Source organism: Crassostrea angulata, chromosome 4 (assembly GCF_025612915.1).
Source record: "Crassostrea angulata isolate pt1a10 chromosome 4, ASM2561291v2, whole genome shotgun sequence".
Classification (NCBI taxonomy): Eukaryota; Metazoa; Mollusca; class Bivalvia; order Ostreida; family Ostreidae; genus Magallana; species Magallana angulata.
In genome coordinates, this window is record NC_069114.1 from 49,756,084 (window position 1) to 49,782,270 (window position 26,187).

General features: G+C 35.9%; 2 protein-coding genes across 2 annotated transcripts; one reads left to right on the forward strand and one right to left on the reverse strand.

Moving 5' to 3' along the window:
• Window positions 1–1,280: 1,280 nt before the first annotated feature.
• Window positions 1,281–8,435, reverse strand: LOC128182512 (T-box transcription factor TBX20-like). Its single transcript, XM_052851162.1, has 7 exons — window positions 7,602–8,435; window positions 6,741–7,360; window positions 3,506–3,773; window positions 2,999–3,204; window positions 2,222–2,295; window positions 1,786–1,884; window positions 1,281–1,688 (listed from the first exon to the last, which is right to left on the reverse strand). The coding sequence occupies exons 1-7, from the start codon at window positions 7,632–7,634 to the stop codon at window positions 1,513–1,515; spliced, it is 1,476 nt and encodes a 491-aa protein (XP_052707122.1). The 5' UTR covers window positions 7,635–8,435; the 3' UTR covers window positions 1,281–1,512.
• A 7,723-nt stretch (window positions 8,436–16,158) lies between these two features.
• Window positions 16,159–22,855, forward strand: LOC128179478 (b(0,+)-type amino acid transporter 1-like). The gene is made up of 13 exons (XM_052846911.1): window positions 16,159–16,709; window positions 16,919–17,026; window positions 17,259–17,360; window positions 17,742–17,984; window positions 18,080–18,205; window positions 18,892–18,991; window positions 19,098–19,142; window positions 19,352–19,475; window positions 20,609–20,712; window positions 20,794–20,890; window positions 21,193–21,351; window positions 21,695–21,863; window positions 21,986–22,855. Exons 2-13 carry the CDS (start codon window positions 16,921–16,923, stop codon window positions 22,048–22,050), a joined length of 1,440 nt encoding a protein of 479 aa, XP_052702871.1. The 5' UTR covers window positions 16,159–16,709; window positions 16,919–16,920; the 3' UTR covers window positions 22,051–22,855.
• Window positions 22,856–26,187: the final 3,332 nt, after the last annotated feature.

The window sequence follows — 26,187 nt, forward strand, 5'->3', positions numbered from 1 at the left end:
CATTAGATTGAGCTGTAGCTCTCCTGTAATGAGATACTACAGAACACAGTGGGTACACATGCGGCTTAAAAAAAAGTTTAATGGAAAAATAAACCCCAAACTTTCCAGTCACTTTCCTGTAATGAGAAACCTTTCCTTGGAAATCAGAAAAATTAAAATAAAATTTAAATGTGTTTTTTCTGCTTTTAAGCTTACAATTATTTCATATGTTTTTTTTTCTGAAATAATTTAAAGTAGTATATATATGTGTCATGTTGTAAATTTTGAATTTACTGGGTGGGTGTAAATACAAAATTTACAAATTTTGTATTTACACCCACCCAGTAAATTCAAAATTTACAACATGACATATGCACTAAAATTAAAAAAAAAAGGACTGATTTAGAACTGCACGTTCTATTTATGAACAGCAGCGAAAATTCAATTTTAGTTTAATAAAATAATTGATACATGCTTCCAATTGAATATTTTTTTTGAGTTAGGCAAGATTTTTGCAAAGCCATTATTTGTAATTCTTATATTATTAGGTAGAGGTTATGTTCTTTTAATTTTTATAATGATAAATATATAACGTCAGGTGCCCGTGCACAGAACTTTTTTATAAAAATATCTATTGCTACAAAATGAGATAATCAACACCCTCAGTTTGTTTGTTTTTTTTTTGGGGGGGGGGGTTAAAATTGCTTCTTTCACGATAACTAAATATAGAAGTTACAAAAATATAAAACACATCACTAAAAATAAATGACGCAGTTTGAATGCTTTCAAACACCAGCTCCTATCACGGGCACTCTATGACAGGACCGGACCAACCCCCAAACCACCCCAACCACAGTAAAGGCCTCAGGGTCTTTTTACTAGACCCTGGTCTCCTTTTTCATAAATCATCGTATAACATCGATAAAACTACCTTAAACATAATACAAACATTATATAAAAGGTCATACCTATTTACACATGTATTTGTATTCCGTGTGTAAATCAATTTAATTAAAATTAGACTTGTAATTCCGCTCCTCTACGATACGCTATACAAGTATACAAGAAAGCATGTATAGCGTATCGTAGAGGAGCGGAATTACAAGTCTAATTTTAATTAGATTGTGTGTAAATGGGTATGATTTTTATAAAAAGACTTTTTTTTCGAATTGAGGGTATTATTTAGATCATAATTTATCATTAAAAGACGATTTATGAAAAAGAAGTAAAGACTCGGGGGTTCTGTACCGTGGGGAAGGGGGGGGGGGGGGGGGGGGGTCCCGTCCTCAAGCACCTGCAACCTATTTGCTTATCATAAGTTTTGTTTTTCTAGTTTCGAATTTATTTTTCCTATACATTACAATAAAAGTACAAGATTTCACAAAAGAAATACAAAATATATCACAAAAGAAAACAATGCCCGTAAAAATAATATAAAGTTATCGTAAAAAGAAGGTCAACAAATTGCACTATTACACGTTTCATTGGACGTTACCCTTCTCCCCGCCCATTTCGTTTCCACGTGCTGAAGCACTAAGTGTCTGAGGCGCTGTTGAGCTCAGACAGCCGCGCATGGTAAGCCACTAGACTGGCGTAGATCCCAGCGTTATAGCGGTAGGCACTCAGTAGATACGGTGACAGCGACACTTTCTTGACGGCAGACTCCCGGTCAGATTCGGTCACAAAATTTCCCTTCATCTGGATTTCATCTACAAAATAATAATTAAGATTGCAATAACTTCCAGGAAAAGGCAATGAAAGACACTAAGAGATTAAAGGGCGTTTCCGTCAGCTGAGCATGTTTACCTTCGTTAGGATGGACCACAATAGACGGACTCGTCCACGGAAAAATCAGGTGAGAATCGCTGATTCCTTTGCTTCTCTCGTCACTGGCAATGTCACCATCTGAAGAAAATTGAAGATTTGTTAACTGAGACAGAGAACAGACTGTAAATTAACAAACTTGTGAGTGAGGAAAGTATGACATCATGGCAGTGTTCAAGGTCAAAGTTCACGTCACGTTTAGACCCCGCAGTAGTTATGGTGTATCTATTCGGGGTTTTTTCGAAAGTGTTAGCATACTAAGGATAATTTGGAATGGGTGAAATGTAAGAAAACGTGTACTATAAATCAACAACAGTTAAATTAGTAATAAACACGTTTATGTTGTTTTTGGGGTGGTGGTGATTTTGTGCGTGTGTGTGTGGGGGGGGGGGGTTCTTGGTTGAATTTTAATGCTTACCTGTTCCAGTAGAAAAAATTTGGTCAGTCTTGCTGTCTTTTCCATCTAAGTGCCTTCGTCTCAGTCTTTTGTACCTACAAACACAACAAACCATCAAAGTACTGAAGTACTGAATGCCGGGCTCTTTTGGCGTGTCTTTATGCATATTGTGTAGTAAAGACTGAAAATCTCTCTCTCTCTCTCTCTCTCTCTCTCTCTCTCTCTCTCTCTCTCTCTCTCTCTCTCTCTTGGACAATTCTCTCGAAATTAAAAAAACAACAACAAAATGCCAACATTTTTTACAAAACTTGGCTCTTTGTGTAACTATTTAGTATAGCGGAAGCTTTTACTTTGACGCTGTTTGGTTTTTTGTTTACTTTTGAAGTTGTGCTATTTATAGTAACATTGGCGATTTGCCTGTCTACAGCCAGAACTCTGCTTTCAGCAGAGCCAGGCTAAAAATAGAAAATCTCAATGTGGGCAAATACATGTACATACATTGTTTTACAAAAAGAGTGAATGACTTAAACTCTGTCATTGCGTACAGAGCGAGATTCCGGCTAGGAATAGCTTCCCCTTCACATTTATATCTTTCTTATTTCTCATTTATGTCAATAACAACAGCATCATGTCATGAGTGGTTTTATAATATCAATACAGAATTTCCCGAGAATATTAAGTAAGTAATAATTATCGGTGTTCAACTCAGTTTATAAGCCATATCGGCGTTTCCGTGTGTTGGCGGACTTGTCAACAATGCGTCACCTGTACAAGTCTACGTCATGTCCGGTCACTGACCTTGGTTTGTCCCCGCGGAAGGCTTTAGCGAAGGGATTGTTGAGGATTTTCAGGTGGGTGATTTTGCTGTTCTGATAGGCTGTCACGGCGATAAAATTCGTCTCTTGCAGCAAAAACCGCGTGAAATTTTCTACTTCCGTCGTGACCTTATTACGTTTCTGTAACGTAATCCTAATGACGTATTTATGCATAGAATGTAGAAACACCTGAAAAATATCAAACAACATATGTAAATACAAAAAATGCAAACAATCAATTGATAATAATCTTATTTAATATAATAGTTTGATTAAACTGTATAGATCTTTATAGATATGGTATGTCATATTAATGGGAGAACGCAACCTCTGACCAGCGCCACGGACAACTACCATGCCTTTAGTGACTTGCTTTCATGGTAATATATTTACATCACTAAGCATGATTCCCTCTATTTTTTTTATAGAAAATGATTGAATCACCAAACAAAGCATTTTATAGTTTAAATAAATGCTGGAAGTTTCTTACGTTTTCCGGGTTAGACTCCAGGCTGTTTGTGAGTTTGACTCGGGCGAACGAGATTTTCCGAGCCATCCACAGGGAGCCAGGGCTGGGGCTTTCGGGGTGTACATAGGGGGCGTTCTCTTGCTGCGGTTCAGCGACCCCTACCGGCATCCAGGAGTCATTGAAAAATTTGAATCTTCGCTTATCCGCCGGAAGTATGTCTAACAAGACATCGTAAATACCTTCCGGGTCCAGACCGGAAACAGATATATACAGGTACGGGAACATTCTTCTGGAATATTAAGGAGTAAAGCTGCGTGTAAATAATTAGTATCAATGAGAGAGAGAGAGAGATGGAGAGAGAGAGAGAGAGAGAGAGAGAGAGAGAGAGAGAGAGAGAAACACGTATAGATATTAGTTCGTAATAGATGATACTTTGATACATTTAGTACGTGCATAACTATATCAGGCATGGGGTAATCGTAATCGAGTAATCGTAATCGATTGTAATGATTACTCTTTTTGGAGTAATCGACAGTAATCTGTAATCGAAGAGATTTTCGATTACTTGTAATCGTAATTTAATCGATTACAGCCAAAAAGTTCAGTGTAATTATAATTACTTTTTCGATTACTTTCGATTACTCTTTACATAAACATATTGTGATGCACATATTGTATGAAAAATGCTCCTCAAGTGTTGTTTATAATACATTTGATAAAATATAAAATAAAATTGTTTACATTCATTTTTTATGATTTTCCATTTTCACTTAAAATATAACTATTGGTTCAAATGTCATTGAGTATATAATCAAATAATCAGTTCACTCTGTTTTTCACACTTCCTTGCAGAATTTTTTGATTATTTAACCTAGTGTGGCTTAGAAATATCACTAAGCTACTGACCATTATTTAAAGAGGGATAGAAAGAGGGAGAGAAAGAGAGAGAGAGGTTATATTTAGTGTCTTTTTTGCCAGAGAAAAAACAAAAGGGTGTGTAAGTGTCAGTAAGTGTGTTTGTTCTTGCCAGGTAAGAAATGCACGAAGCACTTAATGAGGTGTGACCACCCTAATCATGTTAAAAAAACTCAGTTTAGATAACAATTGAAATAACCCCAACAAGGATCTATTAAATCAGAACAATTATAAGCTTCAAACCCAATTCATTCAAATCATGAAGCAAGGTTCCCTCAAAGTTCTTTGGATATTGCCGATGATATTTTCAAAATTATAAAATTTTAATCTAATTCCTATTGTAGAGAAATTATCAATAACAACAGAAGATTATGATGTTAATGGTGCAAGGTCAAGATTTCATACAAAGTCGTTAACTTCCAAGAAAAACCTTTGTTTTCATAATTTAAATGACAGTGCTTTCTTTATAATTGCTTATGATTTAAATAAACCGTAGAAATTATAAAATGTTATCTTATTAAAATTGAAATATAAAGTCTGAAATTTTCATATCATTCATATAATGAAAATACATCTTTAATAAAACCAAATTAACTTGAAGAGTTTATATGATATGTTCTGAAGAGGTACATGTACCATGCACATTTTAATGAATTATTTTTAGAGTAATCGATTATTAATCGATTACATGTTATAAAGTAATCGATTACAATCGATTACTGGACAAAAATGAGTGTAATCGATTAATAATCGATTACACAAAATTGCCCTATGTAATCGATTATTAATCGATTACATTTTTGAGTAATCGTGCCCATGCCTGAACTATATATTATTTCTTATATTTTGTATATGTTAATATGTATTCTTTGTATCTGATGAACCATTTGGCTAAAGGAATAAGTAAACTAAATTAAGCAGGGATGAAGTAGTTGAAAAAATATTCGTAATTGAGCGTTAATTACTTTTTCCAAAGTATTATAAAGTAATTTGTGATTGAGTCTCTCGATGATTACAAGTAATTTAATGCATTTCAACCATTCCAAAAAGTTCATGTATTTTCAATTAACCACTATCCGCTGGATTGAACAAGCAAATACTAACACTTGTATTTTTACGCGAGACATACACTGATTGAGATCGATTCGTCATTTTGACACCATTATACAAATGTCACCGATTTTGCAGAGGTGTGGACGTCTAACAGTTGGTTATCACGTTGTATAAATGTAGGTTTAATTGTTTTATAAACATTGTTATGTCATGGAATTATTAAAATCGAAATGTATCATATACCCGTGTGTGTGTGTGTGTATATATATATATATATATCTATCAAGGTTTAACTTGAAGACACTGTAATTCAATAAAAACTGCATTGAAAAAAAATTATAAAAGTAAGATGTTGTTAAGAAAAGACAACCAGGCCTAACCTAACGAAGAAAACGAAAAATAATTATTCTGCTGCTCCGAAACTCCGAGAAAAAGTGCGTCCAAAATCGGGAGTTCATCCAACCCTTATCTGCCCCTCTCCCCCTTACTCGTGGTGAACACGATATATTAGTTTGCAATTAATTTTTTTAAATATTTCCATACGTATTCCCTTCGTTGCCTCCAAAATAAAAAAATAAATATAGATTTATTTGGTACCTTATAAGTTTTTAATAAACATAAGCTTTTAAAGCTGCTTGGTCCGATTTTTTTGTAATTACAGAATCAAATTTTTTTTCCATACAAATCATTTATCTTAGGAAGTTATGGACTTTCTCCTATTTACACCAGCAGAATCAGTCTCCTTTCAAAGTTAGAAATATTTAAAGTAAATAAAAATAATTTCTCTTTGGGCAAACGAAAAAACAAACCAAAATGCATCACGGGAATGTTTAGAAAAGGAAACCACGTGGTTTCGTCCCCCGAATGATTGGGGTTATTCAACCCGCATGCTATGCATCGATTGTAAAGAAAGCAGACTTTGGAAATATTAGTGAACAAAACATACACATGTTTATTTGTAATTTGTCTGATCATTTCGACCTTTATTTAAAGCGATGTCAAAGTCGTAATACAACTATACCCTTCTCGTCGTCAGGGGTGAAACTTAACATGAGGCGAAATAACGCGGTACCATTTAATGTCGTTTGTTTTGTTAGCAAATTTTGTACGTATTTTTCTTCATTGAAATTTGACATAATTGACGGGTAAAACTACTGCAATGTCTATTATTATACATATACTAAGCATAGCCATCGTTTAAAAGCGTGCATAAAATTTGACATAAAATCGGACCAAGCAGCTTTAAACGGCAATAAAAGAATTCGCCGTCCATATGTTAGACACTGACCTTCCGCCTCGGTTGATGATCATCTCGGTCTGGATTTCGTTGAATGCCATCCACAGGTGCGCGTCCAGCACGCTCACCCTCAACCCCTCCTGCTCATAAGACAAGTTCCCAGGAGTGTCTATCCCCGGGGGTAACTGCTGGTCGGGCGCCCACTCCCCCTGGGTCGGGGTGTGTCTCCCGCCGTTCTTTGTTGCCTCCCCCTGTAGCCTGAGTAGTTCGCGCTGTGGACTTTCGGCAGAGCGCGGGTCCCGATACAGCGGTGACTTGATGACGCATTGTTGTGTAGTCTGGGTTCTGTCCTCCTCCTTTGGGATCCCAGTGTGTGAAGGGTAATCAAGGCCCGATGCCGTTCTCATAGATGTGTTTACCAATTCGACAGAGTCTTTGTGATAGGTAGTCTCAAAATACCTGCACCTCGGATTACCAACATCCTCTAACGACGGACGCACACCTGTCAGAACCACCCCACCGTGGTCCGCACCTCGCACTGCGTCCTCCTCAGGGGGCTGTAGGCGCGGGCATTCAGGGTGGTATTCCTCCCTTTGTCGCGATGGTGGGAAATACTGAGCATTGTCAAACGGGATTTCTGGAATGACTTTTTTAGTCGTCAGGTCAAGTGGCTGAAAAAAGTATATTTTACTCAATAATGATACTATACAAGCTATACAAGCTGCTATAATTTCATGCTGCGTAATCAAAAAAAGTAATCCACACAAAACCCAGAGGTATATGCTTTGAAGAAAAAAAAATAAACAAAATATACAAAATCTTTGGCTGCGTTTATATTCACCCTGCTTTGTTTCATTTTCAACATGTGTAAAATAAGCACAATCCAAACTTTCTTAAATCATAAAATCTTACCTCTTCCATTGCAGCAAAACGATCTCTCGCCATGCAGACTTCACACTCTTGAATGTGAGAGATATTGCATTAGGGCATAATATGTACGTGACACTCGGGAGAGGTGTTAATAGTCTACAGTATACCCGAAGTGTGAAACCCACTACGTACAGCCAGCTCGTCAAGCAATGCCGTATAAAGTGGTAATTACGGCACACAGCACACAACAGACGACGACGATTTTTTTAACAGTTTGAAGGTAACGACACTGATTTCAATGGTCATACTCTCGATCTTTTTGTTTGCTGGGAGGGTCGCGATTCACACCTCTGGGAGTTAAGCGTAATCACAGTGGTCTATATCTTGGACCAGGGGCTCTCTCACGAAACTGCGACGAGGGTGAGAATTTCATCGTACAGACAAGCTCTGGATCCATGAGCGGCGTCACAATTTACACGTGGAACACGAGAAATATAAAGTCTTGTCACAAAATGAAGAAAAAAATCATCTTTGACAACAACGAGTCCATTTTATTAATTAAATGCTAAACACCCAGAGTCCTTGTACATACACGGTAACTTGTCTTGTTCTCAGATCAAATAACCTAAAAAGCATTTGTTGACGCATGCGTCAAGGCGACAGTACCAGTCTTCTGTAATGAAATTTCTCGCTCATGGCGAATTAACATGTAATGAAGCGACCATTTTCTTTTGTTTAAGACACGATTTTCTTCCCCTCCCAAGAACAGCCTTTCACATCCGCCGTTCCTTTACACCTCCTGGGTAGCGCTGCAGCTTCGAGGTGTAGAGTCTGCCTCCCTCGCTCCTTCAATTGACGCGGTCTTTCGGTCTTTGACGCCTGGGGTGATGGAAATGATTTGATTGTTCTTTACAGACCACTCTCACAATGAATACGACATTGACGCCCCTTGTGAGATTTCTTGCATATAAACCTACTCTGTTATTATAAATTAATAATGGAGAGAAGTAAGGGGATACGCGTTACTAATACCAAGAGTTTATTTTTTACAGATGACATGTTATATGTACAAATAACGAAAGGTAACGATAACTATAAATAAATGACAGATTACACGTACAAATAACGAAAGGTAACGATAACGATAAATAAATAACAGATTACACGTACAAATAACGAAAGGTAACGCTATCGATAAATAAATGACAGGTTACACGTACAAATACGAAAGGTAACGATAACGATAAATAAATAACAGGTTACACGTACAAATAACGAAAGGTAACGATAACGATAAATAAATAACAGGTTTCACGTACAAATAACGAAAGGTAACGATAACGATAAATAAATAACATGTTACACGTACAAATAACGAAAGGTAACGCTAACGATAAATAAATAACAGAAGTAACGGTGAATAAATGACGATACACGTTAAACAAAAGACCGTCATGGTTTGGCGGTTACCTGAGTAACATAGCCCATAAATAGACGTCTTAGGAAGTTTCTTGTTCGCAGTTTTAGCTTCGTTTTGGAGTCTAACTCCTACTCCCAGGTCCTCTGACTGTTACCCCGCTTTTATTATTTGATGTTTGCAAACACAAATTAATTTTTTTTTTAAAAGGGGGGGGGGGGGGGTCGGGCGAATCTCGGATTTTCTATATCTTAGCTTAAGATGTAAAACATCTCAAAACTCGGGGTTCATGGCGTTCACAATTTCAGCAGAGGGCTTCATAGGTACCATTTAGATTTTTTCTACATGATTTGTGGAAAAGAGAGACAGAATTTTGAAAATTTGGCCTTTTTTGCATTTTTGGTCCCGCCATGAGCCCTGGGGTGGTAAAGTCGTAAACTTTACAATTTAGATTCCTCTTATCTTGATGCATACCAAAACGGTAACAATTGGCATTGTAGTTTTCAGTAACTTGAAAATGTAAACTTGTTTACGGACGATGCACGACGCCTGACGACGGACAAAGTCAAAGGTAGAAGGTCACCTGAGTAACTCACGTGTCCTAAAAACTGAGGAAAAACAATAAACAGAGAAGGAGTTCACATCATAATGACACCAAGAAAAGACACAATATAGAACCCAACTTCTGCCTTCTCTGCCACCCAAATTATGAAAGTTCTTCATAACATTTTAAGGAATGAATTCAATATCTTATAGTTTTATACGATTTAAAATGGTTTGGGACAGCTTACGCTTTATAAACCGCGAAGTAGTTTATAAAAAAGCGTAAGCTGCCCCAAACCATTTTATATCGTATAAAACTATAAAGCGTAAGCTGCCCCAAACCATTTTATATCGTATAAAACTATGAAATATTGAATTCATTCGTAATAATTTAATTTTTTGCTATTAATTGTAGATAAAAACAGTCCTTTGACCTTTAAAATGACATCTAATTGTGAAAAATTCAAACGTAACGTCAGGCGGATTAATACAATTTTGACGATAGTCGTACTATGACGTAGGCAACATTCTCTATAAAATATTTTTTTAGCCAATCCGAAAGCGCGTTACAACCAGAATTAAATTATTCCAAAATAAAACAAAAATATAACGGTTTTATAGTAAATAAACACATTGTATTGAAGATTCGGAAAAGCTTTGATTGAAATGAAAGTTGAACAAGCGAAGCTGAGTTGAAATGGTACACTACTGACTAGATCGAATGCGTACATTTATTTTCAAAGGATCAAAATAAACCTAACACAAAGGCTTTATAAAGGTCAAAAAATGATGGGTAAAATTCTTGTTATTTATTGCTGCATAGAAATGTGATCGTTTAATTACAACTCGATTCTTTTTATTTGTGTAAGGAAGGTGTGATATTGGAAAAGACACTACGGCTGTTATAAAATAAATATAAAAACAGACTGATAGAAGAATGGACACCAAGGATAATGTCATGATTTGCAATGGTAAAGAGTTAATGACTCGACTTTCCAGAATGTTCCATGGGCAATAACTTCAAAAGTCTAACTCACGGTTTAAAATACCTCGTAAGTTGTGATTTATCAACAGTATACTGTGGAATCATTAAATTTCGTGGTGGCTCAATTTTCGTGGAATTCGTGGGTACCTCTCATCCACGAAATAACATCCGCCACGAATTGATAAAGTAGAGTAATAAAGTCATGTTTCCTTTTGTAGATATATAAGAATACACGAAATTACGTCCAACGAACCTGTAAAATTTAAGCCATCCACGAAAATTGGCCCCCACTAAATTTAATGATTCCACAGTACACTAACTGCGTTCTTTTATTTTATATCGATTAACAAATTTTAGATAAAACACGCAGAAAATAGTGTACATAAAACAACACTTACAACAACAAAAACTAGTTTTATCATTTACATGATTTCCTTGAACTTTTTAAAACGCCTTTCATCGCCGAAATTTTTCTCAAATGTACGCTTTTGAACAAACTGCCAATTCCCCCTTCACACAAACCTTACTGCACTAAGTTGAAAATCATGCATAATGAAACTTTATGTGTACATCAAGTTTTACATAGGCCCCCTGTAAGAAACGGCGAGCATTACATTCCTGAGAGTGTAAGAATATAGTACACAGTATAAGATTTTTTTGAGAGTCGGAAAATATTTTATTTCAGAAGGGGATAAGGTATCATAAGATAAAGTAAACTAAGGTAAGGTTAAGTAACGTCATGCGAAGCAATGTAAGACACTTGCCCACCTCCCGCGTAAAATAGGCGCTGAATCAGAAACAGACCAAACAATGACAAATCTCTGTTTTCATTCAAGCACTATGACTCATAATCACTTTTGTCGTTATTAAACAATAAAATGCTATAGGAATCATTGCAGAATTTATTTTTATCATACCTCAGTTTGATTCTTCTCTATAACATATAACGCGACATCTGATTGGTTCTAGACAATCATGTCCCAGGAAAATAAAACTTCATTTTTCCCTGTAATCGTCATATTTTTCCTCATATCCAACCCACTCATATTTTCATTCCATGCCTATAAAAAATCCCGAGGATAAGCATACGATGTATATCTTTAAGGTATCCCACTCCTCAATGTTGTTAACTTGTATCAAGAATATCTTGAGAAGTATTTCACGTATATCATTGAAATTTGTAGACAAAACTTACTTAAATCAAAGTACTGAAGTACTGAAAGCCGGGCTCTTTTGGTGTGTCTTAATGCATATTGTGTAGTAAAGACTGAAAATCTCCCTCTCTCTCTCTCTCTCTCTCTCTCATATATGCATTTAATGTCGGCAGAGCGTCAAAGAGCGACCAACTTTTGCAAGCGGCTATAAACAAAAATATGTCTGTCTAGTAGAAAAAAATTTAACAGTTGCTGCCTTGAATTTTGCAAGAAGCGTTATATATTCAATCCCCATTTCTTTACGCGCAGCAAAGTAGTTCATGGAAATTCATGCGCAGTGTATCTGTCCAAAATGCATAGTCTCGTTTTTAAAACACGTTAATAATAAGAAAACTAAACAAATGTTATATAAATACTAAACCAAACTTCAAGTTTTTATAAGAACTACTTATGCAAGCGGAATGTGTGCGCACGTGGAAACATTTGCCGGATGCCTCATTTGAACACAACAATTCTCTCGAAATTAAAAAAAAATGCCAACACTTTTGACAAATCTTGGCTCTTTGTGTCACAATTTGGTATAGCGGAAGCTTTTCTTTGACGCTGTTTGGTTTTTTGTTTACTTTTGAAGTTGTGCTATTTATAGCAACATTGGCGATTTGCCTGCATACAGCCAGGACTCTGTTGAAAGCAGAGCCCGGCTAAAAATGTAAAGATAAAGGGCTGGGGGGGGGGGGGGAGAGAGGTTCAGTATTCATCCCTCTGAGTTATTGTCCATTTAATTTGACCTTTTTGCACCTTAAATGCAATTTCAGCCTCATTAGGATTTGTTGTCAGTATTTTTGATTAAGCAAACTTATTTGTTCAAATATTGTTTTTAATTATGCACAATGGTCACACTGAATAGAGGGATCACGAAAATTATGTACGAAGCTGCATAAACTCTTTTGTGACCTTTTTGCACTTAATATAGACAATTTTTATTTAAATACTTACAATTTGATTTCGAATAAAAACTTTTTGAATATCAAGAATTTAATAAGATTTATCTATTTTGCCTTAATATGTATTCAGTATTATTTTGACGTAATAAAACATGGGGGGTCATTGATGTCAAATTTTAGATATAGGGCTTGAAAGGTAAAATTCTCGAAAAATTTGGATTTTATAGATATATTTGCATGATTTTATGCTAAACGTGTATCACTCTGTAAAGATTTAATTTTGTACATGTCACACAGAACTTATATAGAATGTAACAAATGATATGAATAATGAATAAAGTATAATGAAAACAAAAATATATTAAAAATTCATAATTTTGCTTGTTTCTGTCATTTTCGTCCAAAAAACCTTCCGCACGAAAAAATAGAGTCCCCCCAAACTTGTTTGTTTCTTGAATTTAAATGGATTTTCTTTATAAATGTTGTGTTATTATGAAATATTAATCTTTCTGTGATAATAAGATAAAATAATAAAATAATATTCATTTTTTATATCATGATCATATGCGCAATAAAATCAAAGCGTGAGGAGTGAGATACCATAAATGATGAATTCTATTCAAAAATAGAAAGAAACCGATCAACATTAAGTACGTTATTGTCATACTAGAAATAAAAAAAGATTAGAACCGGATATATTCTAAATCATCACCTGTCGTTTGGTATAATAAACAGTTTATTGCATGAACGTTAGGGAAATATGAGGATTTATTCCCCCAGGAAAATCCTATTTCCCTCGGGAATCTTCATTATTTTCCTCACAGTCATGCAATAAATGTATAATATTACCCGCTGACGCAGGTTATGTATTTTTCTGCAATATCACCACCTTCATAACTCGCATGAATCATCAAAGAAAGCATTTTGTTGTTTATATTTGCATCTTTCTTTTAACAGATTAATAAATTTATCGTAAAAGTAAGTAAAATACACTTAATTACTGTTAATGTATATCGGTACGTAAGCTAAAAGAAACAGCTAAATCATCTCCTATGGGAGTTTGAAACTGACATCATCATGATTATTTCGTGCAGCCCGTGATTTTTTTTTTTAGATCGCTGTAGGTTTCCTGCAAAGTTTCTTGAAAGTCTACCGTATTTTGGGGGCCGTCTCAAAATATGAGGATGGGAAGGAAGGACACCATGACGAGAAAAATTCAATGTTTAACGTGGTCGACCTGGGTTTTATCAGCTTTGTTTTTTGCGCAGGATACAGTAGTCAAATCCACGTATTTTAAAACACTTGAAAAAATATTTTTGATCCCATATCAAATTTAATGGATCAACTAATAAAAATAATTGCAGAATAATTTTTTTTTAAATAATTTACAATTTACAATTTTTATTTGACAATTTTTATTATTGAGTGGATAGCAGACGTCAGTCACCTCACCTTACCTCTACGTGCCCGCTGGCACATAAGGCCCGGATAAACTGCCTCCACCTGTCCCTGTCTTTTATTTACTGTTTTTTTTTTTTTTTCAAATGGGCTGGATCATGAATATCTCATTCTTATGTTTGTATCTCTGCAAGTATAAATGAAGGTGATAGGTTTGTTAATGTAGGTGAGTGAACATGTCTACCAACAATATGTCTTACAATCATATATGGGAAATGCTCATATAATTATTTAATACTGTAGTATTTGTATTGTAGTTTTTAAAAATCTTTGTACACTTCTCTAGCGAATTTAAAAAAAGGAGTTTTACTGAATTGTATATTTTAACGTGTAACCATGCATACAAACACTCTTAAAACATATTTATATATATATATATATAATTTTCCAATACAACAAAAAATAAATCGGCACAGTTTTAAATAATTTAAAAATGATAAATATCCAGAATAAAATCACAAATTGATCCTATTAACCGCAAACGTTTTCGCCATTCCTGGTTCTTCAGGCAGTTATGTACATAACTGCCTGAAGAACCAGGAATGGCGAAAACGTTTGCGGTTAATAGGATCAATTTGTGATTTTATTCTGGATATTTATCATTTTTAAATTATATATATATATATATATATATATATATATATATATATATATATATATATATATATATATATATATATATATAAAACACAAAACAGCAATTATACGCGAAAAGTTTATCATGAACACAAAATAGCTTTTACATACTTAAAAGGATTATCTGTAAATTTAAAAAATAATCATTTAAGTCTCATTTTTACCCCCCCCCCCCCCCCCCCCGTTGAAACAATAAAAATGCCAAAAACTGATAATTTTTTATGAAATAAACTCAAGTTATAAATATTGATTCGTTGATTTGTGGTTCTTTGCTGTTGAATTTTGAACCAGTTCCACGATGCAGGTCAATTTTCAACGGATTAGGGTCTTTATTCAACACCTTTGGTCTCGATATTCAACGTGGCAAAATGACCCCCGGGTCAATTTTCAACCCGGGTCAAATTCTTCGTTACACCGGGTCCAGACTGTAGACTAGCTTGTTTTGCCTCGACCTAGAATGACGTAACGTCAGTGGATAAAACGTGTCACGTGACTGCCGTTGATATTGCAGTCTTTTTCGTTGTATTTCTTTCCTCGTTTATTAACTATCAAAATGTCATCGACACAACAAACTCTTGATTTTTTGCTGTATCATATAATTTTGTGAGAATCATATAGTTTGATTTCGAAGTCTATCGCGCACTTCATTTATTTATAAACTAGCGATGACATTCATTCTCAGAACTGCAAATTGATTTTAAAAACGCATTTCGTTCCGATCGGGTAACGGTTTTAAAATACACAAATTTTCTGAGATATCAAATGGTTTGATTGTTTAAAGAAAATCTATTATTGTAGACCAAGGTGGGTGTTTAAATATAGTTACTGTGTTGGATTGTTGGATTTTCCACTTCACACATCCATCGCGTAACCTTTCTGTCATATCAAGAAATATGCCCGTGTGTATCACAAGGACTCCATGTCAATATTCTCGAGAAGAAAAACGTTTGACATGGAGTCGATATGTTACACACGGGTGCATTTCTAGAAATGACAGGAAGGTTACGCGATGGATGTGTGAAGTGGAAAATCCAACACAGCTACTATATTTAAACACTCACTCTGGTCTACATGTCCGGGGGGGGGGGGGGGGGGCGGGGGGCACAGGGAGAAGCTGGTATCCGGAATTTGCGCAACGTATAAAATATTGTAGTTTTTGTTTTAATTCAAACACCGTTTAAAAAATAGTCTTGACTATCTTCCATGATCACGGTTCGTGTGCTTTGATACTTGCAGTTATTTGTTCTCTTGCATGCATACCAATAACGAAAAACGTACCGTATAAAGTGACACCTGTGGGGAAGATGTAAACTGGACGGCTTGATCGGCAGGCCCAAGGATCATGAAGTTGTCTTTGACTTAAGTCAAATTTTGTATATGTTCTTATTGTCTTATAATAATAAATCTCATCCACTTTCAAAAATGATGCTACGGGTCTTCCATATGCCAGACTTAACAATGATTTTAGGACAAGACTATTGGTATGTTAACCAATGGGATATGCTGATGACAACTTATTTAAGTAGCTATGGAGGTCCATACTCATCACGCTGATTTCTTAGAAGAAAGTTGCACTTTTTTTACTGCTCTTTTGTGCTAATTACCTTATTTTTTCGCACAAATACTCACGATTAAGCATTGAAAAAAATCACTCTACTCTATACAAAGTCATGGCGACTTTTTCCCTTGGAATAACCACTTAATATGTTAAATATATACAATAAAAAATTTGTAAATTGTTAAGGGTGTTTCAAATTTTGGCGTTCATTGACTGGATAATGTTCGTGTTTTTTTTATGGAATCTTCAATGTGCAGTGAATTATACATTCAAATATTCACGCCTTTTATCCCCGGGCGACAGGTTAGTAAAGCATACCTGTGTTATAAGTGTATGATTCAGTGTCCTAGTGAGAGATGCACACAGGTCAAAACTTTATGAAAGGGGTTTTCCGGGATCTGTACTGATGACCAGACGACGTGTGTATTAGGTTAGTTCCTCCAACCAACAACCAAGTAAGTACAGTGCTTTGTATATAAAGCATCAAGGTCCAGAGGAAATCTGAATATTTACGAATTAATCACAGGGGCTCGTCACGAAGTTTTCATCTTTTTTTTTTTATATCTGATCACCACTATTCAATAAAATACTTAGAATAGATTTTGAAAGGTTTGGGGGAGGGGCGGGCTATTTCTATTCTTGTAAAAGATTTTTTTTTCTTCAGAAATGTCCAACAAATTAGGAAACGATGTAATCGTTCAACCGGAAGTGGCTGTTCCTCGCCGACTGGGGCTGTCGAGCGGTATTGCGTTCGTTGTTGGGACAATCATAGGTACGGCCATCTTGTAACACCATTGCCCCCTGTGTAACTACAAATCTTTAAACTACTACGATGATATCATAAGGTTCAGGGACTGTAAACAAAACGGCAGTGACAAAAAAATAAACAAGCAACTGTTCAGCAATGGCATGGATGTGTTTCATTCAAAAAAAGAGGAAACATTCTGTAAAAAAAAAAAAAAATGTTTGATAACAATATTTTATTCGCTTGCACTTCTTTCAAGGGTCGGGGATCTTCATTTCCCCAAAAGGAGTGTTACTGGGTACCGGATCTGTGGGTCTGTGTATAGTGGCCTGGGGACTCTCGGCAGCCATCTCATTCTGTGGTAAGCGGAAATAAAACGTATAAAACTGATATAAACAAGAATAGACATGGGTTTTCGTGAAAAAGACTGAGGAGGCAGATAGCGTAGGAATATGAATACTTCACAATTATATTTCTTTCAAAAAGGTGATTTTAAAATATAATTTTAGGTCAATTTTGTTTTCTTTCAAATATACTTTGATATCCTAAACATTTGATATAATGTTGTATCTGCAGATGATGAATGGAACTATATTTTTCAGCGCAATTGTGTAAAGAGTACCTGACTTTAGTTATATATCTTGAATAGATAATAAGCACTGATCGAATATATCAAAAATAGAATTACACTTCTATCTAGCTTCCATACTAAACTTGATTTATTTGACCCAACTTCCGGTAGGGGCGCTGGTGATGGCGGAACTTGGACTTCTCCTGCCCCGGTCTGGTGGATCCTATGTCTACCTCCACAAAGCCTTCGGGAACTTTCCAGCGTTTCTGTTCGTCTGGGTCAGTGCTGTTGTTATTGGACCTGCTGCTCAACTCGTTAAAAGTCTGACAGTGGCTGAGTATATTTCCCGCGCAGCTCTGGACGAGTGCCAGCGGACCAAGGGATGGACGAAACTGACGGCGGCAGTTGTTATTAGTTCGTATTAAAAATGTGTGTATCCTCAATCTGCCCATATTTGGTAATCTCAATGTATGGTTTTCCTATAAGATTTTTGATCCGGGTCTTTGCAGTCAGCGTAGCCATTGTCAACGTTCTGAGTGTCCGTCTGGCGGCGCGGACGCAGGTGTTGTTCTCCGTCATCAAAGTGGGCGGATTACTCGTCATCATCGGCGGAGGAATATACTCTCTTGTTAAAGGTATCAGAAAAACAAATGTCCGTTACTTATACGAAGTATCTTCTAAAACAAATTAAAGTGTCATTTTATCATTATTAATAGTTGATTATAATCAACTCTTCTATGCAGTTACTCTGACAAACCGGAACTGAAAGAGTGTTTGGACCTAAACACAAATCATCACCGCTGACAAGACTAAGTTCTTGAAAATAATCGATAAATTCGATATTATGTATGCTGAAGCATTTTTTTTTAAAGGAAACTTATTTATAAATCCTTGAAATAGCCAGATTTTATATACTAGTAGTGAGAAAAATTTAGATACTTTTTGTAGTCATATGTATTTCTACGCCAGAGTTCAATATAGTCTCGTTCAACCATCGACTGTTTCCGTAAATCTCCGAGCGTTGAACGAGACTAGAGTTTATATAATATTACTTGGATCCATACACTTTTTGGAGTATTTCGATTACTGATAAATAGTTTGATGGAATAAATTCTATCTTTAAATATTACACAACATGATTCATACGGGGTTTTCTCGAAATTCTTGGAAAAGTCCGAGAATCCATATTATAAAATGTGCGTAATTCAAATACAGATTATAAACTACTTGCCAGGCAAAATAACACATCGTTGATTTTAAAATAAATAATAATTGATAAAATCAACTCAAGTCAGTACTTTAATACTTTGATATTATAAAGGTAATTATGGAATACTGGAATCTGGCTTCGAAGCGTCTAACACAGAACTATCGGGGATCGCATCGGCTCTGTACAGCGGACTCTGGGCTTTTGGTGGATGGTAGGTCGAAAATTAACTCTTTTTTATTATAAGTAGAGTTTAATTAACGTGCGTTTCAACGATAAGAAATGTACAGTACATAGTGTCAATCCCAGTCTTCTTTCAGGGGAAACCTAAATTATGCGATGGAAGAGTTGAAAAAACCTCAAAGGTCAGTATCATCTACTAAAAATCACGGACTTGGCTCGAGAGGAAGTCCAGTTTTAGGTGAATTTTTACGTGTTATTCTTCGCTGATTTGGTTCAAGATCCACCTTTTGACAGGTGTGCTATGTGGCCTCTTGTTTTTTCTGTTGTGTGACCCCCTTACTGCATCGTCTTCTGCTCTGTGTGTCCCCTTACCGTAAATCTTTTATTGCAGGAACCTGCCACTGTCCATCGGTGTGTCCATGTTGACCGTGTTCTTTATTTACATGCTGGTCAACGTGTCCTACTTCACTCTGCTCACCAAAGACGAGTTTCTGTCCTCATGGGCAGTAGGTGTGGTAAGAAACTAAGCATTATGGGCGTGGTATATAAAACCAAGGGCTGTACTATTAGGACACAACAGGTTGTGGTAAAAAACAAAGGGTTGTGGTAAGATACCAAGAGTTGTTGGAGTGGTAATAACCTAAAGGTTGGGTTGGTAGGAAACCAAGGCTTATGGGCGTTATAGGAAACGAAGGCTTGTAGGCATTTTAGGAAACCAGGGGTTGTTGGGGTGGTAGGAAACAAAAGCTTGTGGGCGTTATAGAAAACCAAGGCATGTGGGGGTTATAGGAAACCAGGGCTTCTGGGCGTTTTCGGAAACCAAGGGTTGTTTTAGTGGTAGAAAACCAAAGCTTATGGGCGTTATAGATAAAAAAGGCTTGTGGGCGTGGAAGAAACCAAGGGTTGTTGGCGTTATAGGGACCCAAACCTCGTGGGCGTGGCAGGATACTAAGGCTTGTGGACGTGGTTAGAAACCAAGGCTTGTTTGTGTGGTTATTACCTAAGGGTTGATGGCGAGATAAGAAAACCAAGGCTTGTAGGACTGGTAAGAAACCAAGGCTTGTGGGCTTTTTAGGAAACCAAGGCTCATGGGTGTGGTAGGAAACAAAGGTTTGTGGGCATGCTAAGAAACCAAGGCTTGTGGGTAGAGTAAGAAACTAAGGCTTGTGGTTAGAGTAAGAAACCAAAGCTTGTGGGCGTTATAGGAAACCAAGGCTTGTTGACCGGTAAGAAACCAAGGCTTGTAAGCACAGTTAGAAACCAAGGCTTGTGGATCTGGTAAGAAACCAAGGCTTATGGTTTTGGCAGGAAACAAAGGCCCTGTGGGCGTTATAGGGGACCAAGGCTTTTGGGCGTGGTAAGAAATCAAGGCTTGTGGGCGTGGTATGAACCCAAGGCTTGTTAGCGTGGTAAATGACCAAAAGGGCACATAAGTACAGAACATTTTTTACCACTATAATTCCCTTTTACTTGCATTACATTCCCCAAAATGATATGGACCCAAAAAAGGAAGCAGCATCTGCCTACATTTCGTATGCATGATAGACACAAAAAAAACCCTGAATTTTTTGGTGTATTTCAATTGGGTAGCGATTCTGTTTGTGTATCCTGTTTTAAAGAGATGAGAGATGGACCATCTTTGTTTTAGACCTGGGCGGAGAAGCTGTTTGGAGGAGGAGCTATCTTTGTTCCCATCATCGTGGCCTGTTCTGTGTTTGGGTCGGCCAATGGCGGAGCGTTTGTAAATTCCAGGTAAGCAAGGAAAAAATGTAGAGTGCTTTCGCGACATTAACCATTTAATATTTTTACCCATCCATCTTTTCCTCTGTTTAGGATGATCTTTGCAGCAGCGAGGGACCGGAACTTTCCATCCCTGCTGTGCTATCTGAACGTTCATTCCTTGATCCCGACACCCTCCGTTATCTTGATGGTCAGTGAATGTCGGTCTCCTTTTCGTTTGAAACAAAGTCTTGTTTTTTTATTCCTAAAAACTGTGAACTTTTTTAAATTCTCACATCAAACCAAATACTAATATATTAGAACTACTCATTTGGTTCCTATACGATCATTAAAGGAATGGATATGTATCAATTAGAAAATAATTAACAAAAACGTTGACTACGTAATTAGCTTACTGATGTATCATCTTGACCATATATGTGCATCCTTGATTATAAGAACTAATTAATTACCTGTGCTTACCTGTTGTATCACGATGTCCAATGTTTCCAGACCGTGCTTGCTCTTATTTACCTGGTTCTGCCTGGTAACGTGGGCTCCATCTTGAACCTGACCGGATTTATCGTGTGGGGGACTTACGGACTCATCATGGTGGCACACATTGTGTTTAAATTCCAGAAGGATACCAAAGACACTCCAAGAGTAGTCAGGGTATGTAAACTGACTGACTGATATTTTCCAAAAAATCTTGACTTATTAGATATTATGCCGGGTTTCTTATTTCTGCTGAATCATTTAAATGAGAGCGATTTCAGGATTAGAATCGGCCGGGGGGGGGGGGGGCACTTTTTTTCGCACCAAACAATTTTTTTTTAAATTTTATAATTAAAAGAGTGAATATACATGGAGTTGCCCCCTCCCCAATTTTCTGGGCGCATGTAAAAGAAAGAAAAATAACAAAGTTTGGAGTGATAGGAACAGTACGCCCCCCTCCCCCGATTATGATTTTTATAATTTTGGAAAGTTTCTATTTTTCTGTTTTATTTTTCTGCAGGTCCCAATCTTTGTCTCCCTCGTCGTGCTGGTCACGTGTGTATACCTCGTGGTCGCCCCTTTTCTGGACGGAGTAAAGATGGAGTACGTTTTCGCCTTTTCCGTTCTTGTTGTAGGAGTCTTCATTTACTTCCCTTTTATTTACTTCCGCTTTTCTGTTCCAGGAAGTGGTAAGTTGAAGATGTTGAAAATATTCCTTGTGATTCTGCGGGTATCCTTCTTTCTCTATATCACAAACCCATAATCTCGTTTATATCATAAAAAAGGTATATTTATGGATTAATTTTTGCAGGATTTTTGTACAGTTTCCTTCAGCTGTTCCTAGAGATATCTCCTCCCTCCGATATACTCCAATGACAATACATGCCCCCTCCAAAACATATAAATAAACTTTCTGTGTGTTGGCTCAAAGGAGTAAATTCAACATTTAGGAAGAGCAATCTAAAGAGACCTAGATGGCTAAAGCTTGTCCTCGTCCGGCCTAGAACTAGAACACTGATAAAGAGACGTAAAAGTTCTCTGAAATTCAAAACAATATGGACCGCGTACATATCAGCTTGAGAGATAAAACATTTAGCGAAACCGAAATAAGGGAGAACTTATATTTGCACCAACATAGACAGGGATACGTTGGCCGAACCAGGAAACAGGCCCCTGAACCAACCAATGACAGGAAAAGAATTGGGGACCGTGGGTGAAGACAGTCAAGCCAATCAAAATTTGCCATGACTTTTTCCTTGTAAATAGACGGGGGCTATTGCCTAATCTCCACCAATCATCGATAACAACTTATTAAGTGAATTTAAACAGCTTATTTAGTGAATTTAACCATCTAATTTAGTGACATTAACAACTTCCTTGATTAGTCATCAGTAATCATTGCAAAGATGATTATTTTTCATCACGAAAATACTTCTTTGAAAATGTTAGGATAATTTTCAATTATATTTTCAACGAATGAAGATCCTAATTCTCACCTTTATCCTTCCTTTATATGTGGTTTTTTTTTAAATTAACTCATTTTGGGCACTAAATGCTGTAAAACAGTAAAAGTGCAGAATTATCTTTAAAGAAAAATGTTTTAGGCATAATAAATGAACTATGAAAACGCCAAACACCATTAAAATATTATCTGTGATGTATATAAACTTTCGAAGGAAAGAAATGCATAAAGACTATATTAATAACCGTAATATTTCTAAAATCAACTCTTTGCCTTCAGAAATTTGTTGAAATAAGCAGAATCAAACTTGCATTGAGACTTCGGTTTTTGATAGATGATTTTTTAGTGGTCCAGAGTGATTCTGCCAAACCTGGTTCAGTGGAACAATTTTTGAGTTTCAATTTTTCTTTCTTTTTCTAGCAAAGTCAGAGAAAATTCTTGCTTAATATCTATCTAATACGTTTAAACAAAGTCCAATAATTTCAACAACAAAACAACAGTTGTGGCTAACTGAATGAATACATTCAAAGTTTTGTGAAGTTAAGGCTGACATATGCAATATTCCTGGGTTAAAGCTGACATATTTAACTATTCAACACTCCTGAGTTAAAACTGAAATATTTATTACTCCTCATTGAAAGGGAGGGGGGGGGGGGCTAGACTAATCATCAGAAATTTTGACAAGAAAAAAAAACTAAATCCCAAAGTCATGAAAATCGAAAATTCTGCCAAAAAAAACCCCCAAATTCCCAAATCGTAAAATTCCTAATCCGTGGACTTGTTATTGCTGGTGTAAACGTGTTTTAATCTTTTTTTCAGGCATCATATTTCTCTTCGTCTACAAGTTTTGTAGAATAGAGATAAGAATTCTTTCAAGGATGATTGTTTTAATAAGGTGCATCGGGGCTAAAGTGTTTAAAGATAAACTCCGCAAAAAATCCCGTTATAACTGCTGTTTCCAATAATATGTAAAGAAGGTAAGCAACATAAAAAGTGAGCAAAGATATTTGAATTACTTATAGTTTCAATTAGATCTTCAATTATAACGTTACACATAAGAAAGAGCGAATTCTCCAGACATGTAAGGTTATACATGGTAACCATAACTATAAAACATGAAAGGCCGAGTGTTCGATCGATCAAGAAACAAGACATGCAGAGCCAACATTGTAACTTCCAAAATGCACTATAATGAACGATAAACATATTTAAATCATCGTAGCTTTCTGAATTAAAGATATTTTAAATATCTGTAAATAATGCATTAGGATTTTTTAAAAATACGTTTTAACATGGTAAGACTACGATATTGTACCGTATAGATTTCAGTCTTGTCAGTTTCTAAATGAACACCCTCATGGCGACTGAATGGTTAACAGGTTGGCCAACATATTTACATGTACTTTAGTTTCTTAAAAATGATTTCTTAAGCCATTTTCTGTTCGACAGTATTCAGTAAAGAAAAATTAATCACGATTTGAATCACTATAGTAATAAAGAAGATGGGTGGATAAGGTGTGTAAAATGCCCATACGCGGTCGGACAGGCTACTGTAAAATTAAAGTATCAATAAATCTGATGGGTTTTTTAAAAAATCATTGAAAACAATATGCATTTAACGAATCATTGATTTGTAACCTATAGGTATGTTCAATACTTGGAACATATTGATTTAAACAGGCGTATACGTGCAAATACTGTCATTTTTTAGAACTTCAAGGCATTTTCTTTTATAGAGTGGGCCTGTGCTCCATATTTTACTCAATGTCTAATTAAGGTCTATTGGAAAACAAACCGATTTCAACCAACAAAAACGTGGAGAGATGACCCACTATACTTTAAAAATGTCATTTTGTATCCCAACAATTGAACGTTTTGAAAAATAATACAAGTCCGATAGTTCGTGACCTTAGTCACACATAATATTTAAAAAGCCCACTTTATTGTGTCAGATCACTTTATTGGCTCAGTGGTACCTGGCATAAGCTAACCTTATATATCTAGGGTTTTTATGTTACGGGTTCGATACCACCAAAATTTCCGACAATATTTTTTTTCTTATTTTTTTTTGTTAAATATATTAAAAACTGACTATAGTTAGAAAAATTGCTTTTGCAAAGTTGTATTATAATATATTTGAATAGATTTAATTGGGGAAAAATAAATTTAAAATTGTATTTCACTACTAAACCGAATGGGCATTTGCGTCATCTTATTCCCCCATCCTCTTTCGTCATTTTCGAGAATCCAACTTTGATTAGTCTGGATACAGAACTAAGCGCGGGCTTGTTTGCAACATGTGGCAATTTTTATTGCTTTAAACTGTTAATTATCCTCATATCTGTTTTGATAATTGCGTTGTTATCTTAATACACGTGTCTTTTACTAATTAACAATTGTTTATTGTCAATAAGTCCATGACTAATTAATTAGTGAAAGACACGTTCGCCCATTTATACAAAGTTTAAATTACTTATATAACATCTACCGAGTATGACTCCCTCTTATTTCTTGCGGAAATAACTTGTACATTCATAGCTCTGTAGAAACTGACAGGCCTGAAATCCATATCGTTTGGTCAAACGGCCTTCAGCAGCATAATAAAAAAACACTGAAATAATCATGATGCCCGACTCAAATTTCCATAGACGACGATTTGGCCGATTCTTTTAGCTAACGTACTTGTGTATATGAACAGTAATTTAGAACCAACTTTGGGTAGTTGTGTCAAATGTGACGTATGCCTGTCTATTTCATTGTCAACAACGGCTCTTTGAAATCAACAAGATTTGTCTGGCCTCTGTGCAAAAACTACGCAATCGGTGTATATTTCGCTTGAAACCAGCGTCATTTTGACTTGTTTTGACGCAAGAAACAGAGTTACATCATACTGAAAGTCCAACGATCATTGCATAAAAAAATTAACATAACTTGCTGACGTTGGTTATGTATTTTTTCTGCAATGTCGCCACCTTCATAACCAGCATGAATCACCAAAGCATTGGACTGTTTAGATGCAAGTTGAGTTTGTATATATATATGAACAAGTTTTGCACCCGGGGGTTCTTTTGCTTCTAGGTGAATTTCTTTTCTGACCCAATTTAGATATAATATATTTTCAATTTCAATTTCAATTTCTTTATTATTTGAGTTGTTTGGCTCCTAAAAATGTTACCTTCCGGACGTACGATCCCTAGATGGCTTCGTGTCAAATCAAAAAGGAATGAATCACTTTTCTAATCTTAAAAGTATGGAATACAATCTAGACAAGAATAGCCAGTCTCAGGGTTGAACCTAGAAAGAAAGGATTCATTTATGATCATCAAGCCTAGAAGGGGTGATTTCAGTCTGTGGATTAGACCTGAAAAGGAAAAAATAAGTTTGCGTCTTAAAAGGATTCAGTTTGTGAGCCAGGCATAGAAAGAAAGGATTAAGTCTGTGAGTCAGGCATAGAAGGGAAGAATTCAGTTGGTGAGTTAGGCCTAAAAAGGAAGGATTCAGTTGATAAGATAGGCCTAGAAAGGAAGGATTCGGTTTGTGAGTTAGGCCTA